At 41.4% G+C, this 16855-nt stretch overlaps 1 protein-coding gene across 5 annotated transcripts in view; it reads right to left on the bottom strand.

Annotated features, from left to right (window-relative positions):
- Positions 1-264: 264 nt before the first annotated feature.
- The window catches only part of LOC115475628 (dual specificity tyrosine-phosphorylation-regulated kinase 1A-like), a 521782-nt gene continuing 505191 nt past the window's right edge, over positions 265-16855 (bottom strand). For all 5 annotated transcript variants that reach the window (XM_030211502.1, XM_030211505.1, XM_030211507.1 and 2 more), the window contains one exon: positions 265-1077. In XM_030211502.1, coding sequence (XP_030067362.1) covers positions 589-1077 — 489 coding nt within the window. In that variant the 3' untranslated portion in view covers positions 265-588. The remainder of the gene's footprint in view (positions 1078-16855) is intronic.

Raw genomic sequence — 16855 nt, 5'->3', positions numbered from 1 at the left:
TGTGGTATTTTTAATTATAACTTACTATTTATCAGGTAAAAGCAAATAATTACAGAGTTTTAGCAGCAATTCCAGTTATAGGAGTGGAGTTAAGCAGTTAATAGGTGAGTGGGATAAGCAAGCAGATCATTCAGCTTTGGTTTGTGGTATATTTCTTGCTTTTCAGAGGGCAACATGGAGGCACACCCTTGTAAACAACTTCTCCTGTCTCTCCTCTGGTGTAAACACTGGTGAAGGGTGATGAAGTAATGGAAAAATTGGAAGTGTCATGAGTCATTCAATTAGTTGTTTATTAACCTGTTATAAACCTCAAATCTTCTTTTCTATTTAAATAAAATACAAACTCCTTTTCTTCCACTTCTTCAAAGACAAAGCATTGCCAGAAAAGTTGCTGAATGCTACCTTGCAATACATACCTTGTTAGTGGATTTTTTAAATAAATAAAGAATGATTTATATTAACAGTTAAACTGACATCTTTAATGCTTTAATAAGCCAGACTTTTCTTTCTTCATTACATTTCCCACCTAGTCAACCCCTTAAAATGTGATTTCTAACATTGGTATGGCTTTTTCAAACTTAAGAAACATCAAGAGCTGGCTGCTGTGCTCTGAGGGACACAGATGCCTAGAATTGTTTTTTCCTCTATTTCTGTCCTGTTTTGAAGGTGGGGGGTGTTTACTATGCTTGATGGGTTGCTGGGATAGGGGTAACTAAGTGGCAGCCCTCTATCACCACCATACCAACTTACTGTTCTAGTCCGAAAAGCTGAGCCACCCAAGTGTAAATCAGAGGAGCCAAACTGAGTGCAGTCCAAACTCGGTTGGTGTGTACGTAAGGAAAAGGAAGACTGGGGGAGTCTGTGTCCAAGGTTCAGCTCCATGGATTCCTGGATCTGTGGAGAGGAAGGAGGCAGCAGTTGCCGGTGGTAGTGCGCGCGAGTTGTATGTTGTATGCTATGAAAATGAACTGGTTGATTAGGCGTGGGTTTGTGAGGTAAGATTTGTGGGCAGCTGTCATTGGTGGGAGCCGGAATGTCCCCTCCAGTCCACAGTCTACTTTGTTGCCGAGAATGAGCCTGCAAAAGAAGGCAAAATTAATAACCAAGTTAATAACTGAACACAAGAACTTCCTCCAAGCCTGGCTGCTTAAGGGCTAGATTTACTAAATGACGTGTTACTAAACAAGAATACTAGCACTCATTAACATGTGTTATTTGCTTCGGATTCCATTTTAGACAAGGTGGCCAAACTTACTAATAAATAATGCATGTTAAAGATATAGTGCAGTGATTCTCAACCTAGCCAGTCATATTATTAAGATATCCACAATTAACATGCATGAGATAGATTTGCATATTAAGGAGGAAACGCATCCAAATTTATTTCATATATATTCATTGTAGATATCTGAAACCCTGACCAGCTGCGTGTGTCTCAAGGACTGGGTTGAGAAGCATTGGTACAGTGCATTTTAGTAAATCTAGGCCATACAAGGATATTTTTATAATAGGACACCTGGTTTAAGAGAGCAAGTAGGTGTCTACTTTAGGTGTATATGTGTCTTTATAGCACACTAGTGTAAATGGTAAACTGCACAACGAATGCAGCTTGTAAGCTGATACAAATGCCCATGCATAGAATACGCAAGTATGCATGTAGATCAACATTTAACATATTTTATATTCCATGTGCATACCTGCAAACTTTGCCCATGCTCTCCCCAAACTGCAGCTGTACACGACTACCGCTAAAATATGAGCCATCACGTATGTTAGCACAGTCATTGTAGGAGGAACATTTGCGCTCTAATATGGAGCTGACAAGAGTTAATTATGCTGTTATAAATCTCTGGGGAATTATTTTGCATTACATGCTGAAAACTTATACAGGAATAGAAGGGAGTGAACAAGGCAAAACTATACTACTACTGTTGGCACTTAAAGAGGCAGTTTCATTCTGGACTGTTTTTGCACTGATTTTGCATTGTAGGTATTGTTCACAACATTTACACCATTCACAATCAATCTCTGGTAAGAATTTCGGTCACAAAATAGTTATGAAATTATTATTATTGACTATAAAACACTTTTATTGTAAGCCAGAGATAATCATGATCACATATAAATTTGTCATTAAAATCTGTTGTATCACTAATTGATATAAACACATTAAATAATGATTTATGAATATACTAGTGAAAAAGGCCCGTTTCTGACAGAAATGAAACGGGCGCTAGCCAGGTTTTCCTCGGAGTATGTATGTTTGAGAGAGTGTGTGTGAGATTGACTGTGTGAGAGAGAGTGAATGTGCGAGTGTGTGTGTGTGACAGAGAGAGAGTGAGACTGGGTGTGATTGTGTCTGTGAGAGAGAGAGAGTGTGTGTGTGTGAGAATCAGAGTGTGTGCCAGGTGCCCCTCCCTGCTCCGTCCCAGTTCCAGGGTCCCCCCTCCATTCCTCCCTCCGAGTTCCTGGGTCATCCTCCCCCTTCCAGTTTCAGGGTCCCCCCTACCCTCCCTCAGAGTTTCAGGGTCCCCACCCTCCCAGTTCCAGGGTCACCTTCCCTCCCTCCCTCCCAGTTCCATAGTCCCCCTCCCAGTTCCAGGGTCCCCCTCCCACTTCAAGGGTAGCTCCCCCTCCCTCCAAGTTCCACGGTCCTGTCCCCTACCTTCCTCCCTCCGAGATGCTTGGTGGGGGGTTGCTATTTGCTGTCAACCTAAGGAGACACTGCTTCTGGCGTCCAGCAGCTAAGTCCTGTCGTGACCCACAGGCAGCTGGAGGTCCCTCATACTGTTTCAGTGACACACATTGACAGGCGATGGCGGGGCTGACGCAGCCCCGGGCACCCTGGATAAACTTTGTATTGTTGACAAATGATGTGAAAATACAGAGTTTAAAATTGCTGTTTCTACCAGGTAGAATAATTTTTAAAGTTGTTTTACTCATATTTAATTTAGATTTCATGATATTCATATGTACAGATGGGTAGCTTTCAAATAAATTAAAAAGGTGTGCAGTAAGAAACCAAAAACAAAAACCTTTTGTCCTTTACCTGTTAAGGCGCAGTTTATCCAGTAGAAACAGCTTTAGACATGTTTCAGATGTAAGAAGAAAAAAAAACCGACAATGTGGATCAGCAGCTCCTAGGTGTGCTTGGTTTTGCGTGTATGGGAATGACGACTGTGTTGGGGAGTGGAAACAGAGATTAGCCAATGGGCTTCTTTGCTTACAGTGTAGTTGATTGGGTCACTTCTACTCGTGTGTAGTAATCGTCCTGCTGCATGGCCAGAGTCGGAGAGGAGAGGAGTTGCGGTGAAACGGTGAGCGAGCGGCTGTGGGAGGGTGGGTGAGGGGGACTGTGGGTGGGGGGACGGGGTGCAGCGGCAATTTTGTTTGGTTTTGAGTGTATGGGAATGACGGCTGCGTTGGGGAGTGGAAACAGAGATTAACCAGTGGGCTTCCTTGATTCGTTGAGTGTCTGTGCTCCGCCCTAACGTCATCACGTTTGACGTGAGGGCGGGGCAGACCCTCATGGGATCTACACAACTACAAATTTAGAACGTTGAAATGTTGGAGGCTTCATTAGAATGTTGGGGTTGTGAATTATGTCTGGATGGGGCGTGGCTGAGGGCGGGTCTATGAGTGAGAGTGAGTGGTGCTGACAGCCTAGCCTACCAACAGTACAGGGCTTCAGTGTTTCCCTGCCACAGAGTGAGCTTCAGAATGTTGGAGGTGAGAATTATTTATATAGATAGGTCTCACATATACTTTTATTTATTTAAGGTAGATATGAAGAAGGGTATACACAAATTCCATTGATAGGATTGACTGTCTCAAAAATAGATGTAAATATAACTATATATATAAAACTCACCCTCAACGTTCTATTGTCTGCTGACATCACTGAAGCCAAGGTTCGTATGTTCGAAGCTCTGAAGCCACGAAAATCACAGTCTCTGGGCCCCGCCCTCGCGTCAAACGTTATGACGTTGAGGGCGGAGCAGATTCTCACCTCCAACGATCTACTCAGGCCACAAACTCCAGATTTCCACACTGTAGCTCTGCTCCGCCCTCGCGTCAAAACGCGATGTCGAGGGCGGGGCACGAAAACCACCACCCACACAGAGCTACAACGGAAAAAGCAGCGGTGCACGCCACGAACCAGGTAAAACAGCGACGAGCCATGCAGCCATGAAACCCTTGCTAGCGCCCGTTTCATTGCGCTCAGAAACAGGCCTTTGTTTACTAGTTTAACAATAAATTCCATCATATCTTTGTGAATGTATTTGTTTTTCTATTATTTGTATACTGCATATTAAACATATGCTTTAAGTGTAAAATTGACACATACATAAACTAAAATAACACATCTATATGTAATTGGATGCTTATTGATTTTTCTGGATACGTTTTACAAGTAAAATTAATATCAGTATTATCTTTAGATTTACATACATGTTTTGATATATATACATTTGTTTTCTTTTGGTTTCATATAATTCCTATTTTCATATATAAATATGTTTTTTTAATTGTTGATTGTTGAGATTTAATCATTATGATACTTTTTGTATATATTAATTTAAAGTGATACTCTCTATTATATATATTTTTAATATGTTATTGTTTTATTAAATATGTTTTTTCATTTACATTTTTAAAGAGATTTATATGTTTTTATATGTTTTGTTATTAGACCCCTGAGGCAGGCGTTTTGTAACGCCGAAACATGGCCCGTGTTGGGTCATTCATCAATAAAATACTCCTGTTGTCTCATTCTTGAAGGCCCAGTGTTGCTTTTTTTTGTTTGTATACTTTCTATGTATGCTGTTTACCCTCTCGTTTTGGTTTGTCACTGGTAAAAAGAAAATTTAGTTCCATTTATCCTTTTTTTCTAGCATACTGTTTTGCTTCATTTCACACATTCATTTTCATAAAGGTTTTATAATGTGCATTAATTTACAACACATGCTAAACTGATTTAGCACATTCTAAATTATTTAAGGTGCACTATTGAACTAAATGCACTGGTAATGAACGCATATCTGCTATAATTGTTTAAGATTTCTTGATTTTATGATTTATGTTTATTATTTTACACTGAGATATTGGGGGGGGGGGGTGATGTTGTAAATCAAAAAAATGTGGGTGAAGGAAAGCTCTGATCATCTGTTAAATCATTTATTATACAAAACAGACAACAATGGGAAATAAAGTAATCCAATAAATACATATCATAGAAGTAGAACTCTTAACTAGTTCAATCTATTGTCCAATATAAATATGATTTAGCACCTGAAGCAGAAGAAACTATGCGGAAACACCATGCAGCTTCTGGGATGATGTTGAGGTGTTTAAAGAAATTGGTGCCCTGGATTTACAGCTGCTATAATTGCTGATACAAATAAGAATAGCTGTGGGGGGGGGGGGGGGGGGGGGGGGTGGTCATGTGATGCCGGTGGGCAGATAAGACACTCGAAAACTCAGCTCCTCCACGCCCACATAATAATCGGCAGTTATAGACCCTCTGGGAGCCCCCCGAGCTGCGATCTGTGTACTGACCTATAGAACGGGCCAACAAGATACTGAGCAAGTTTTGCGTCGGTGGCTCGACTCCGTCGACTGGGGCATGCTGGCGAAAACCCCGAGGCCTGGTAAAGACCACATCCCTGCCAGAAGCCCGAAAATGGCGGCGCAGCAGACCACCACCCCTGTGGTCACGCTTCAAGAGGAGGCTATAAGAGAATTAGCAAAACAATTGACGGCGGTTTTGGATGATCGGCTATCGAAATTGCAGGCCTCGGTGGATGAGATACGAGAGAACTTTGAACGCCAAGTAGTGCGATTGCAAATGGCCGAAGAAAAAATAAGCAGGCAAGAAGACCGAGTGGAGATGGTAGAAAATCGGTTAGGAGCAGCAGGGGCACAGACTAAGCAACTCTTGCAACTGGCAGATGACCTCGAAAATCGAAGCAAGCATAATAATATTTGGATAATAGGCCTGCCAGAGACAGTACAAGATAAAGACCTATGTGAATTTCTGACAAGCTGGCTCCCTGGTCATTTGGACATTCAGATAGCGGGCGGACCGCTAATTGTGGAGCGTATACATCGGGTGGGAGTCGTCCGGGAGGGAGCCCAGAGACCAGACCGGTTCTAGCCAAAGTATTAAATTACGCTGAGAAAGAGTGTGTGATGCAGGCGTACAGAGCCAAGCGAACAGTGGATTACAAAGGACATAAAATCCTACTATTTCAAGATTACTCAGCAAGGGTATCTGAGAAGCGGAGAAGAATGGGAATGCTCTGCAAGCCCTTGTTCGACAAAGGTATCCGTTTTGCAGTGCTCTATCCGGCGAAGATCCGAGTGGTACATAATAATATTACTTTCTTTTTTAATGACCCATCGGATCTGAAGTCATTCGTGGACAAGCTGTGAACAAGCGAATGGGAACGGCAAAATTCCTGGAGAACGGCCTGAATGCCTAAATGGAAAATATATACACCATGGACACCTTCACACAACGTGAGAAATTACCTAAGATCGATGTAGAAACGCTGTGAGTTGAGGGGACAGAGATTGGTGAATCCAGATAGGCACCTGGGTCACGAGACATTTGGTTAGAGATGTTTTTGGTTGTTATGTACCTTTATTTTTTTTGGAGGTTCAACAAAATGTATGTTTCAGGGTGAAAAGTTAGTGGAAGCAGCGAAGGGGAAGGAGGAAAATATTGGGGCGGGGAGGAGGGAGGCATGGATGATGAGGAGGGAAGAGCTGTGGGGGGTGGTTATGTGTGATATGGGGATATGTGTGGGTTGTAAGGGAGGGGGTGTTCATCATAAGGGGAGGGGTCTGTGGGGGAAATTAGAGAGGGGAGAGTTGGAGGGGCGGGAGGAGGGAGGGGATAGGGGACAGGGCGGGAGGGATAGATGTCGATTTCCAGGTATGAGTAGCTATATCAAAAGGAGTAGATGGCAAAAGATGGGGTTGGAGATGTGATTGGCGGAAGGGCTTGGCTGGGATCCTGCCAGTCTATCAAAGAGTTGGTTTATTTGAAAGTTCAGATTTATACAACAAGCTGACATCAGTGAAATTATGAGTTGTAACTCTCAATGTTGATGGGATTCAGTCTCCTATTAAGAGGAAGAGACTCCTGCAATATTTGAAAAGGCTGAAAACAGATGTAGCGTTATTGCAGGAGACCCATTTGGATAGGATAGAACATGCGAAATTGCAGAGGGACTGGGTTGGGGAGGTCTACTTTGCATCATATAGTGACCGTTAGAGGGGAGTGGCAGTACTGATAAACAAAGCTTTGGCATTCAGATTACATGAGGTAGTGCAGGACCCAGAGGGCAGGTGGGTGATAGTCATGGGTAATCTACAAGGGGTTAGAACAGCATTTTGCAGCTTGTATACCCCGAACATATACTCACATCAAATTTTCACTAACATTCATTCTAAAGTATCAATATTAGATGATTATCCCCTAATTGTGGGATCATCATACAAAGGGAGTTAACTATTTGAGTTCGGAATTAGCATTGGTAGATATTTGGTGTTTGCTACATGAAGAGGAAATAGACTTTTTTCCCCCACCTGCATAAGACCCATGCACGCCTAGATTATGTATTGGTGTCAAGCGTCATGCTAAGTAGGATACACGAGGCGGCAATCGTGGAAGCGGAAATATCGGATCATGCACCAACATGGGTAGACACTGATTGGCTAGGTAAGACTCGCCCAGCACGGTGGCGTATGAATCCAGCTTTATACCAGAGCACAGAGTTTAAAACATATTTGAAGGCGGCAAAGGCAGTTCTTAGAGAGAAGATAATTGCGTACACAACAGTCTCGTGGAAAAAGAGGAACCAGGACGTAATAATTGCAGGGCGCCGGTTAGGAGAGGCCCATCGCAGGTATATATCACATCAAATAGAAGAGAATATCTGGAAAGTCGGAAAGAGATGCAGAAATTGCTTAATGAACGCGCGCCATGTACAGTATTAAATTGTATAAGTATGGTCTCCATAGATGGGGAAATAAGACGGGGAAACTGTTGGCTTCCCTGGTATGGCAAAGACCCGGGAAAAATTATATAGCAAAATTGACAGGAGTACGGGGAGAAAACATTACCTCACAAGTGGACATACAGGGAAAGTTTTCGCGCTTTTATGCATCGTTATACGACTCCGGCACATTTTCCAATCAGAGCTGTGAAGATTTTTTTCGGCATGTACAGCTACCACGCTTAACAATAGAACATGTAGCTCAGATAAGTGGTCCAATAACAGGAAAAGAAGTACAGGCAATGATAAAAAAAACTAAAACCAGCTAAAGCCCCCGGGCCGGATGGGCTGGGGACAGAATTTTATAAAATATTACAAGACCAGTGCATACCTGCCTTTATAGACATGTGTGATGATATATGCGAATCCCAGACAATGGGACCTACATTGAACCATGTTTATATTTATTTATTTATTGCATTTGTATCCCACATTTTCCCACCTCTTTGCAGGCTCAATGTGGCTTACAAGACATCATGAGTGATGGAAATATATTAGAAAATAGACATTTAGTGTTACAGAAAGATCTTGGGCAACATGATAATGATAAAACATAATATATGAATAAACAAGCAGATATTGTTAGATAGTTCTGAATATATGTGGCGGGGGGGGGGGGGGTTGTGTATATTCACATTGGTTGGTCTTTGTAGTATGCCTTGTTAAAGAGATGGGTCTTCAGTAGTTTGCGAAAGTTCGTTAGTTCGTAGATCATTTTTAAGTTTCGCGGCAGTGTGTTCCATAACTGTGTGCTCAAGTAGGTAAAGTTTGACGCGTACATTAATTTGTATTTTAGACCTTTGCAGTTAGGGAAGTGCAGATCAAGGAATTTGCGGGATGATCTTTTGGCATTCCTGGGTGGTAAGTCTATCACCGTACTGCCTAAGCCAGGGATAGATAAGGAACTGGTAGGTTCTGGGTTCTGCTGCGTTTCAGTATCAAAGGGGCTTTCTTGGATTGGGTAAGAGTACTATACAGTAATCCCACGGCCCAGTTGTTTGTAAATGAGACCCTTACGCCAAGCATAACACTGGGGCGGGGGACGAGGCAGGGGTGCCTGCTTTCACATTTGCTGTTTGTGTTATCACTGGAACCGCTGGCCGCGAGGATACGCCAAGAAAGAAGGGTACAGGGTATAACCATGGGAGGCATGGAATACAAGGTGAACATGTTTGCAGATGATATGTTATTATTACTAGATAATGCCAAAAAAACATTACCGGCAGTAATGGAGATAATTATAGAGTTTGAAGTGTTTGCGTATCAACTATGGGAAGTCGGTGGCACTGGCAGTGACATCTCAGTGTCTTAGCACTACCTCAGAAGACTTCCCGTTGTCATGGGCCAGTACGGAGATTAAATACTTAGGGGTGTATTTGAATTCTGATCACGAATGGATGTATAGGAAGAATGTCATAGAAAAAATAGAAATGGTGTGGAGAACATGTAAGATGTGGAGCGATCTTCCAGTTAGTTTCAGAGGCCACATAGCACCATACTGGGAAAAGACAAAAGGTCCATCGAGCCCAGCATCCTGTCCATGACAGCGGCCAATCCAGGCCAGGGGCACCTGGCAAGCTTCCCAAACGTACAAACATTCTATACATGTTATTCCTGGAATTGTGGATTTTTCCCAAGTCCATTTAGTAGCGGTTTATGGACTTGTCCTTTAGGAAACCGTCCAACCCCTTTTTAAACTCTGCTAAGCTAACCGCCTTCACCACTTTCTCCGGCAACGAATTCCAGAGTTTAACTACACGTTGGGTGAAGAAAAATTTTCTCTGATTTGTTTTAAATTTACTACACTGTAGTTTCATCGCATGCCCCCTAGTCCTAGTATTTTTGGAAAGCGTGAACAGATGCTTCACATCCACCTGTTCCACTCCACTCATTATTTTATATACCTCTATCATGTCTCCCCTCAGCCGTCTCTTCTCCAAGCTGAATAGCCCTAGCCTCCTTAATCTTTCTTCATAGGGAAGTTGTCCCATCCCCGCTATCATTTTAGTCGCCCTTCTCTGCACCTTTTCCAATTCTACTATATCTTTCTTGAGATGCGGCGACCAGAATTGAACACAATACTCAAGGTGCGGTCGCATCATGCAGCGATACAACGGCATTATAACATCCTCACACCTGTTTTCCATACCTTTCCTAATAATACCCAACATTCTATTCGCTTTCCTAGCCGCCGCAGCAGCACACTGAGCAGAAGGTTTCAGTGTATTATCGATGACGACACCCAGATCCCTTTCTTGGTCCGTAACTCCTAACGTGGAACCTTGCATGACGTAGCTATAATTCGGGTTCTTTTTCCCACATGCATCACCTTGCACTTGCTCACATTAAACGTCATCTGCCATTTAGCCGCCCAGTCTCCCAGTCTCGTAAGGTCCTCTTGTAATTTTTCACAATCCTGTCGCAATTTAACAACTTTGAATAACTTAAGATGGTGCTCCTCCCCAAGATTCTATACCCAATGCAGATGATACCTATGTGGGTGGTTCGTAGGGAGGAAAATCTATATCTAAAAAATAGGCACATTTATTTGGCATAGCAAGTGCCCTTGAATCTCAAATTAGTTCGGATTCGAGGAGAGGGAGGGCTGAGACTCCCGGACCTTCGGATGTACAACGTGGCAACTTTAATGCGTTGGCTTCACGAATGTCATAAGGGGTGTGATAAATATGTGCCTCCAAAGTTTTGGCAAAGCTGGAGTACCCCTATAGATGTGTTTTCTGCGCTAGGGGGATGAGGAGGGACCACAGGGGCGCGTATCCGAAGGAACCCATTCCTAGGAGCTCTGGGGAGGGCTTGGAAATGGTGGAGAGGAGTGATAGGAGTGATAGGAGGGGCAAAGAAAGGCTACCCGCTCTTTTCATTAGTAGACAATCTGGCGTTCGCTGCGGGGATGGGACGGAGTAATTTTGAGTCATGGATGGAAGGAGGGTGTAAATACATAGGACAGCTGATGGAACTGGGTGATCAGACCTTCCCTTCATTTCAACAGGTCAGGAACACATGGAATCTAACCAATAAACAAATTTTCCAATTCCTACAAGTAAGAGATTACTATCAAAAGCTAGCTAGGACAGCAGGATCCCCAATTCAGTTCACAGCTTTAGATAAGGTGTTTCTGGCAATGCTGCCGAACTCAAGTAGACTCTCCCAGTGGTACCGGAGCATAGTGGAATTTTACAAGGGAAAATCTTTAACTGGATTAGTGACAGGGTGGAGTGAAATATTAGGAGAAAGGATAACACAAGAACGGTGGGGAAGGCATTTGAAAATATCTATAGGATTACACCTAATACAGTATTACAAGATATACAATTTCGTATACTTCATAGGGTATATATTACCCGACAGCGGGGTAAAGAGATGGGACTATGGGAGGATGATGGGTGTATAAGATGCCCCGGAGAGATAGGTACATTTCTTCACTCTTTTATGGAATGCTCGGCACTAGCAGAGTTATGGACTCACTCTCTGGAAATTATGGAAACAATCATAGAGAGACAGTTTGAGTGGTCCGCTCTAGCACTGTTGTTGGGAGAGACACATCAATTAAAGAAAACAGGATTATCAGAGGCACAATGTAGGTTCGTTCTATTGACATCCCTTTTGGTAAGAAAGTGCATTCTACAATCCTGGGCAGAACCATCATCACCATCAAACCAGAAGTGGCACCAACTGATGAAGGAGATGGCAGCAAGGGTAGAACTACAATATAAGCTGACAACTGCAGCTAGACACAAAGCATATAGAGATATTTGGAATTCATATACACTATTACATGAAAGAGGTAGCGAGAACCCTATTGACCATCTTTAGAGCCAATAATTTAACGGGAAGTAACTGGAGAGAGGAAGGGGGTAGGGGAGGGGGAAGGAGTGGGGGGGGGGGGGGGGAGAAATGTAATTAGATAAAAAAATTAATCTGCTTAGAGCAATAGAGATAAGAAACTATACAGCAACTTGCTCTAATAGGTTATAAATTATCCTTGCTGTATTTCAAGAAACTAAATAAATTTAGACAAAGGGCCTCATTAGCCAAGGGTACCAGCTCAGTGGACACATGTTTGACCAATTACGCTGTAATGTTACTGAGCAAATAAAAGACAATGGTAGACGAGGTGATATTTCCAGAGCTCTACACCAAAAGGAACAGAGATGGATATACCATCTAGATACGATAACACCTCATGGCCTTAATGGCGCGATGGAATGGGAAGCTATTAACAATCATGATGTTCGCTTCCCATAGTTCTGGTCAGCTTTCAACAATTAGCAATCAAATATGTTCTGACGACGTCTTCAGGATATGACATCATATCGTACGGGATTTACTTCCCTTTGACTGCCTTTAAAACAGTGGCCATTTTTGTTGTACAAATGTATGCATTACAGAAGATGTTCGCTACTCATGCATATCCTCTCCTGAAGAAGTAACGAAACAGTGAGCATTTTACAACTGTCAAGAGAAATTGGAAGAAAAATTCTCAGGGATTTGAAGAGATTTTACATACGTATTACCATTTTGCCATCTCATAGATGAAGGTGCTTCTCAGATGTGGACTTTTTTCCTTCCCGGGTTTTAAGCTAAGTAATCTTTTTGCCATATGGTATTTTACGTTTTTGCCTTTTGTTTTTTTCCCTGTTGAATTATATATATATTTTTTCATTCTTCTGCTATAAGATACCATAATTATTAGGTATATTGGATATTACCTGTGTCTGTATTTCATTGAATTATAGATACTTAGCCCTACTCTGCATTTTACTACATAGTGGTTCAGTTATTCCATTCTGTAGGTTTTTCGGAGGTGGTGGCTGGCCCATGATTGTAGCCTCTTTAGGTGTGTCCACTGAGCTAGTACCCTTGGCTAATGAGGCCCTTTGTCTAAATTAATTAATTTAGTTTCTTGAAATACAGCACAGATAATTTATAACCTATTAGAGCAAGTTGCATTATATTATATAAAAAAGCCAGGAGGAAGAGAGTTCTACTATTTGTAATATGAGATAGCTATAACCTATGTATAGAATTTAAGAAAGAATATGATCAGAACAAGGTTATATATGTTGTATAAAAATCCTGTCAATGTGAGGAGATAAATTGTACTGGATACTTCCTCTCTGGTATTAATAAAGATATTTTCCAAAAAAAACCCAAATAAGAATAGCCATACTGGGTCAGACCAATGGTCCATCTAGGCCAGTATCCTGCTTCCAACAGTGGCCAATCCAGGTCACAAATACCTGACAGAATTAGCAGCAACATTCCATGCAGAACCCCAAAGAATAGGAAGATTCTGGAATCCTAAAGAGTAACAAGATTCCATGCAGAATCTCAAAAAGTAGAAACATTCCATGCTACCAATCCAAGGGCAAGCAATAGCTTTCCCACTGTCCATCTCAATAACAGACTATAGATCTTTCCTCCAGGGAACTTGTCTAAACCTTTTTTAAACTCAGATACACTAACCGCATTTTCTGGCTTTCACACAAGAGTTATTGATGCCAGCAGTGTATGCTGTCAGTTTTGATGGAAATATTCCTGTGAATGTAATGTTGTGGATAGGAAATATGGTGACAACAAATATGCGACAAAAAACATGGCTAAGGATGATTTTGGATTAACATCTTGTTATTAAATGACACGGACGCTTTTGGATGGTATCAGCTTTTGAAGAAAACCTATGTGAATGACATTATGAGGGTTATTTTCAAAGCACAGACTTACACAGTTGAAAATGAGCACCTGTATATCCATGCACATAACAAAATCCTTCAAAACTCTGTGGAAACTAAAAAGAATAAGGCCTTTCTTCTGTATTGAAATCTTCCGGCTCTTAGTACAGACCCTTTTCCTAACACAAATTGACTACTGTAATGCAGTCTACACAGGATGTAAGGAACTTGTACTAAAAAAAAAAATCAATCTACAAACTGCCCCAAATACTGCTGCACGACTATTACTTTTAAACTTAGTATAATTGTCTTTCAAATACTTTATGGCATAGCCCCTGATTATATGTAGCCTCTTGTAGAACTCATCTTACGCAATGCTATCTTATAGGGCTAGGAACTATTTAATCCTCCACGTCCCAAGTTGCAAGAAAATTGTCTACAAATCAGTTCTTGCGGCAGGGTTCACTTATTAGGGTACTAAGTAGTGGAATTCCTTACCAAAATCAATCAGATGTAAGTACAATTATATGAAGTTCTGTAAAATACTAAAAACGTTTCTCTTCAAGAAATTCTTATTAGAGGAAAATGAATTTCCAGTTCAGTGAATTGACAGATAATTTGTACATTGCTGATTTTCTGTTCCATAGGTCTTGATTCTTATTTCTAACTCTGTACAGTTTTCCTTTTCTACCACAGTCTGTAATATCTATTGTAATGTATTCATATTGTAGAACATTCATAATCTGTGATATGACAGTTTATTGATGTTAGCCACATTGAACTCAAGTTTTCTTGGGATAATGTGGGATATAAATGCCATAAAATAAAATAAATAAATTGAGAATGAGATGGTAGTTTGCCATCCTCGAGTCCTTTGACATGGTGCCTGTTAAAATAATGTTTGATGATACCCCTACTCACATACACACAAAGATATGTGTTGCTGAACACTTAAGGAAATATTCGAGATGGTGATAAAATATTATTATACTTTTATATATATTTATATTTAATAGAGCTGAGGCAGCTCATGAATGTCTGGATGGATTTCATTTAGATTTGGATCACATGCAGCAGCGAATTAGTGATATTAAGGACCGCATGGCGGAAACTGCAGGACCTGAATTGGAACAGAAACTGGACAACCTGGAAAACCGCTCGAGACGCAATAATCTGAGACTCATAGGATTACCAGAACATCTGAAAGACTCAGATTTGGCGGACTTTCTGGAGCGATGGCTTCCCCAGGTATTGCAGCTAAATAACTTGCAGGGGCCCCTGAGAGTTGGCAGGGCGCATTGGATAGGCCCGAGAAGGTCTGCAACTGAAAGACCGAGAGCAGTGATTATGAAAATTCTGCATTATGGACATAAACAAGCGATTCTGAGGGCGCTTAGGTTGGGACAATTACTTCAACATGACGGTAAGAAAATTCTATGCTTTCAAGATTACTCAGCAAGAGTGGCGGTGGCGAGAAGGGCTTTTGCGCCAGTTTGTGCTGAACTATATGATTGGAAACTCAAATTTGCATTGGCCTACCCAGCTAAATTGAGAGTATTTCAAGACAGAATGGAGAAGAACTTTGAGTCAGTGGATCTTGCAAAAGACTTTGTAAAAACTTTGCCACCTAAAGCAGCGGCATGAGGAGCTTAATGGATGGCTTGGGTTTTTGCCCTGGTCCCTCATGGGAGTAAGTGGCAGAGAGGTAATTCGGTGAATGCAGTTTGCATATCAGGACAGTGAACCAGTGGTAAAGTACTGCTGGGCTTGTGATGACTCTTAAATTTGGTTGGTGGGCCATCGGGACTAACAAAATATTTTCAGGGTCTGGTGGAAGAGGTTGGATAATGTTTATATACCCTTGTCTTTTTGCCAGAAGGTAGATTGGTACAGTATAATTTTCTAAATGCAATAAAAATAATGACGTTATCTAAGTTCTAATGTTTTCGATATTCTTGTTTCAGGTCAGAGACGGCAGTTATAATGCAGAGGATTTACGTAGTTTTCTGGTTTGTTTTAATGATAGTATCGACGACTAGGCAATTTTGTTGTCGTCTGTTTTTGTCACAACCTTCTCCCTTCCTTATGAATGAGATGTATTGATTGTAAGGCTATATTCATGCGTTCCACTAATAAAAATGGGTTCTTATTCCGGAGGAAGTGGGGTGCCTATACGTGCAGAGTTCTTTAGAACTCATTGGGGATGTTGGGGAGAGAGGGAGGGGTGGTAGCAAGGGGGAGAGGGGGTAGGAGAGGTAAGGGTACTCTATGCTATATGGAGGGTTAGTAAAAACAAGGGTGGGGAAAGGGTTGGAGTATTTTATCTAGGGGGCAAGGAGAGGAGTGAGCTGGGACACTTCTTCTCTAGTGAGGGAGAGTTTAACTGGATAATATACCAAGACAGCGAAATGAGGGTGCACTATGTTTAAAATATTGTCTTGGAATGTGGGTGGCATAGCCTCGCCAATTAAGCGCTCTAAAATTTTACAAGTGTTGAATAGACAAAAGGCTTATATAGCTATGTTACAGGAAACCTACTTGAATATAAGAAGTTGTGTCGCTGATGGGTTGGGAACCTTGTAAATAAGCTAACAAATAAGTAACAGTATGAGCTGTTGATCAAAGATAGGTAAACTAATACAAAACAACTGAACAACAGCCAAATTCAATCCCAAAAGGTCATAAAAAGGCATACAATACTTGAAAGCATGAAGATTACCCTCAGAAACCAAGGTATTGACCAAGGTCTGACCAACAAGACCCGTTATCTATATAAGATTTTGGTGTCCGTGGTCTGATCTCTTTCATTGGGTAAGGAAATTAATCTCACATGCTTACAATCAAAACTTTCTCATAGTGCAAACATTATCACTGAGAATCAAATATTTCCAAAAGCACAGCTATAGCATAAAATAACTTAGCTTTTCTCAGCTAGGTTAGCTATGGTTTTACCTGAATTGATAGCGACTCCACAGGTGGGCTTTGTTAGAGAGCGGTTGGTAACATGGAACTTCAGAAAGATCTTGATATTGTTGGAACACATACAACATAACCGTACCCCTTTCCTTGCTTGTTAGTTTTGATGCTGAAAAAGTA

Source organism: Microcaecilia unicolor, chromosome 8 (genome assembly GCF_901765095.1).
Source record: "Microcaecilia unicolor chromosome 8, aMicUni1.1, whole genome shotgun sequence".
In the NCBI taxonomy this organism is placed as follows: domain Eukaryota; kingdom Metazoa; phylum Chordata; class Amphibia; order Gymnophiona; family Siphonopidae; genus Microcaecilia; species Microcaecilia unicolor.
Note: the sequence above shows the minus strand (reverse complement) of the source record. Positions and strands in the feature narration are given on the sequence as shown.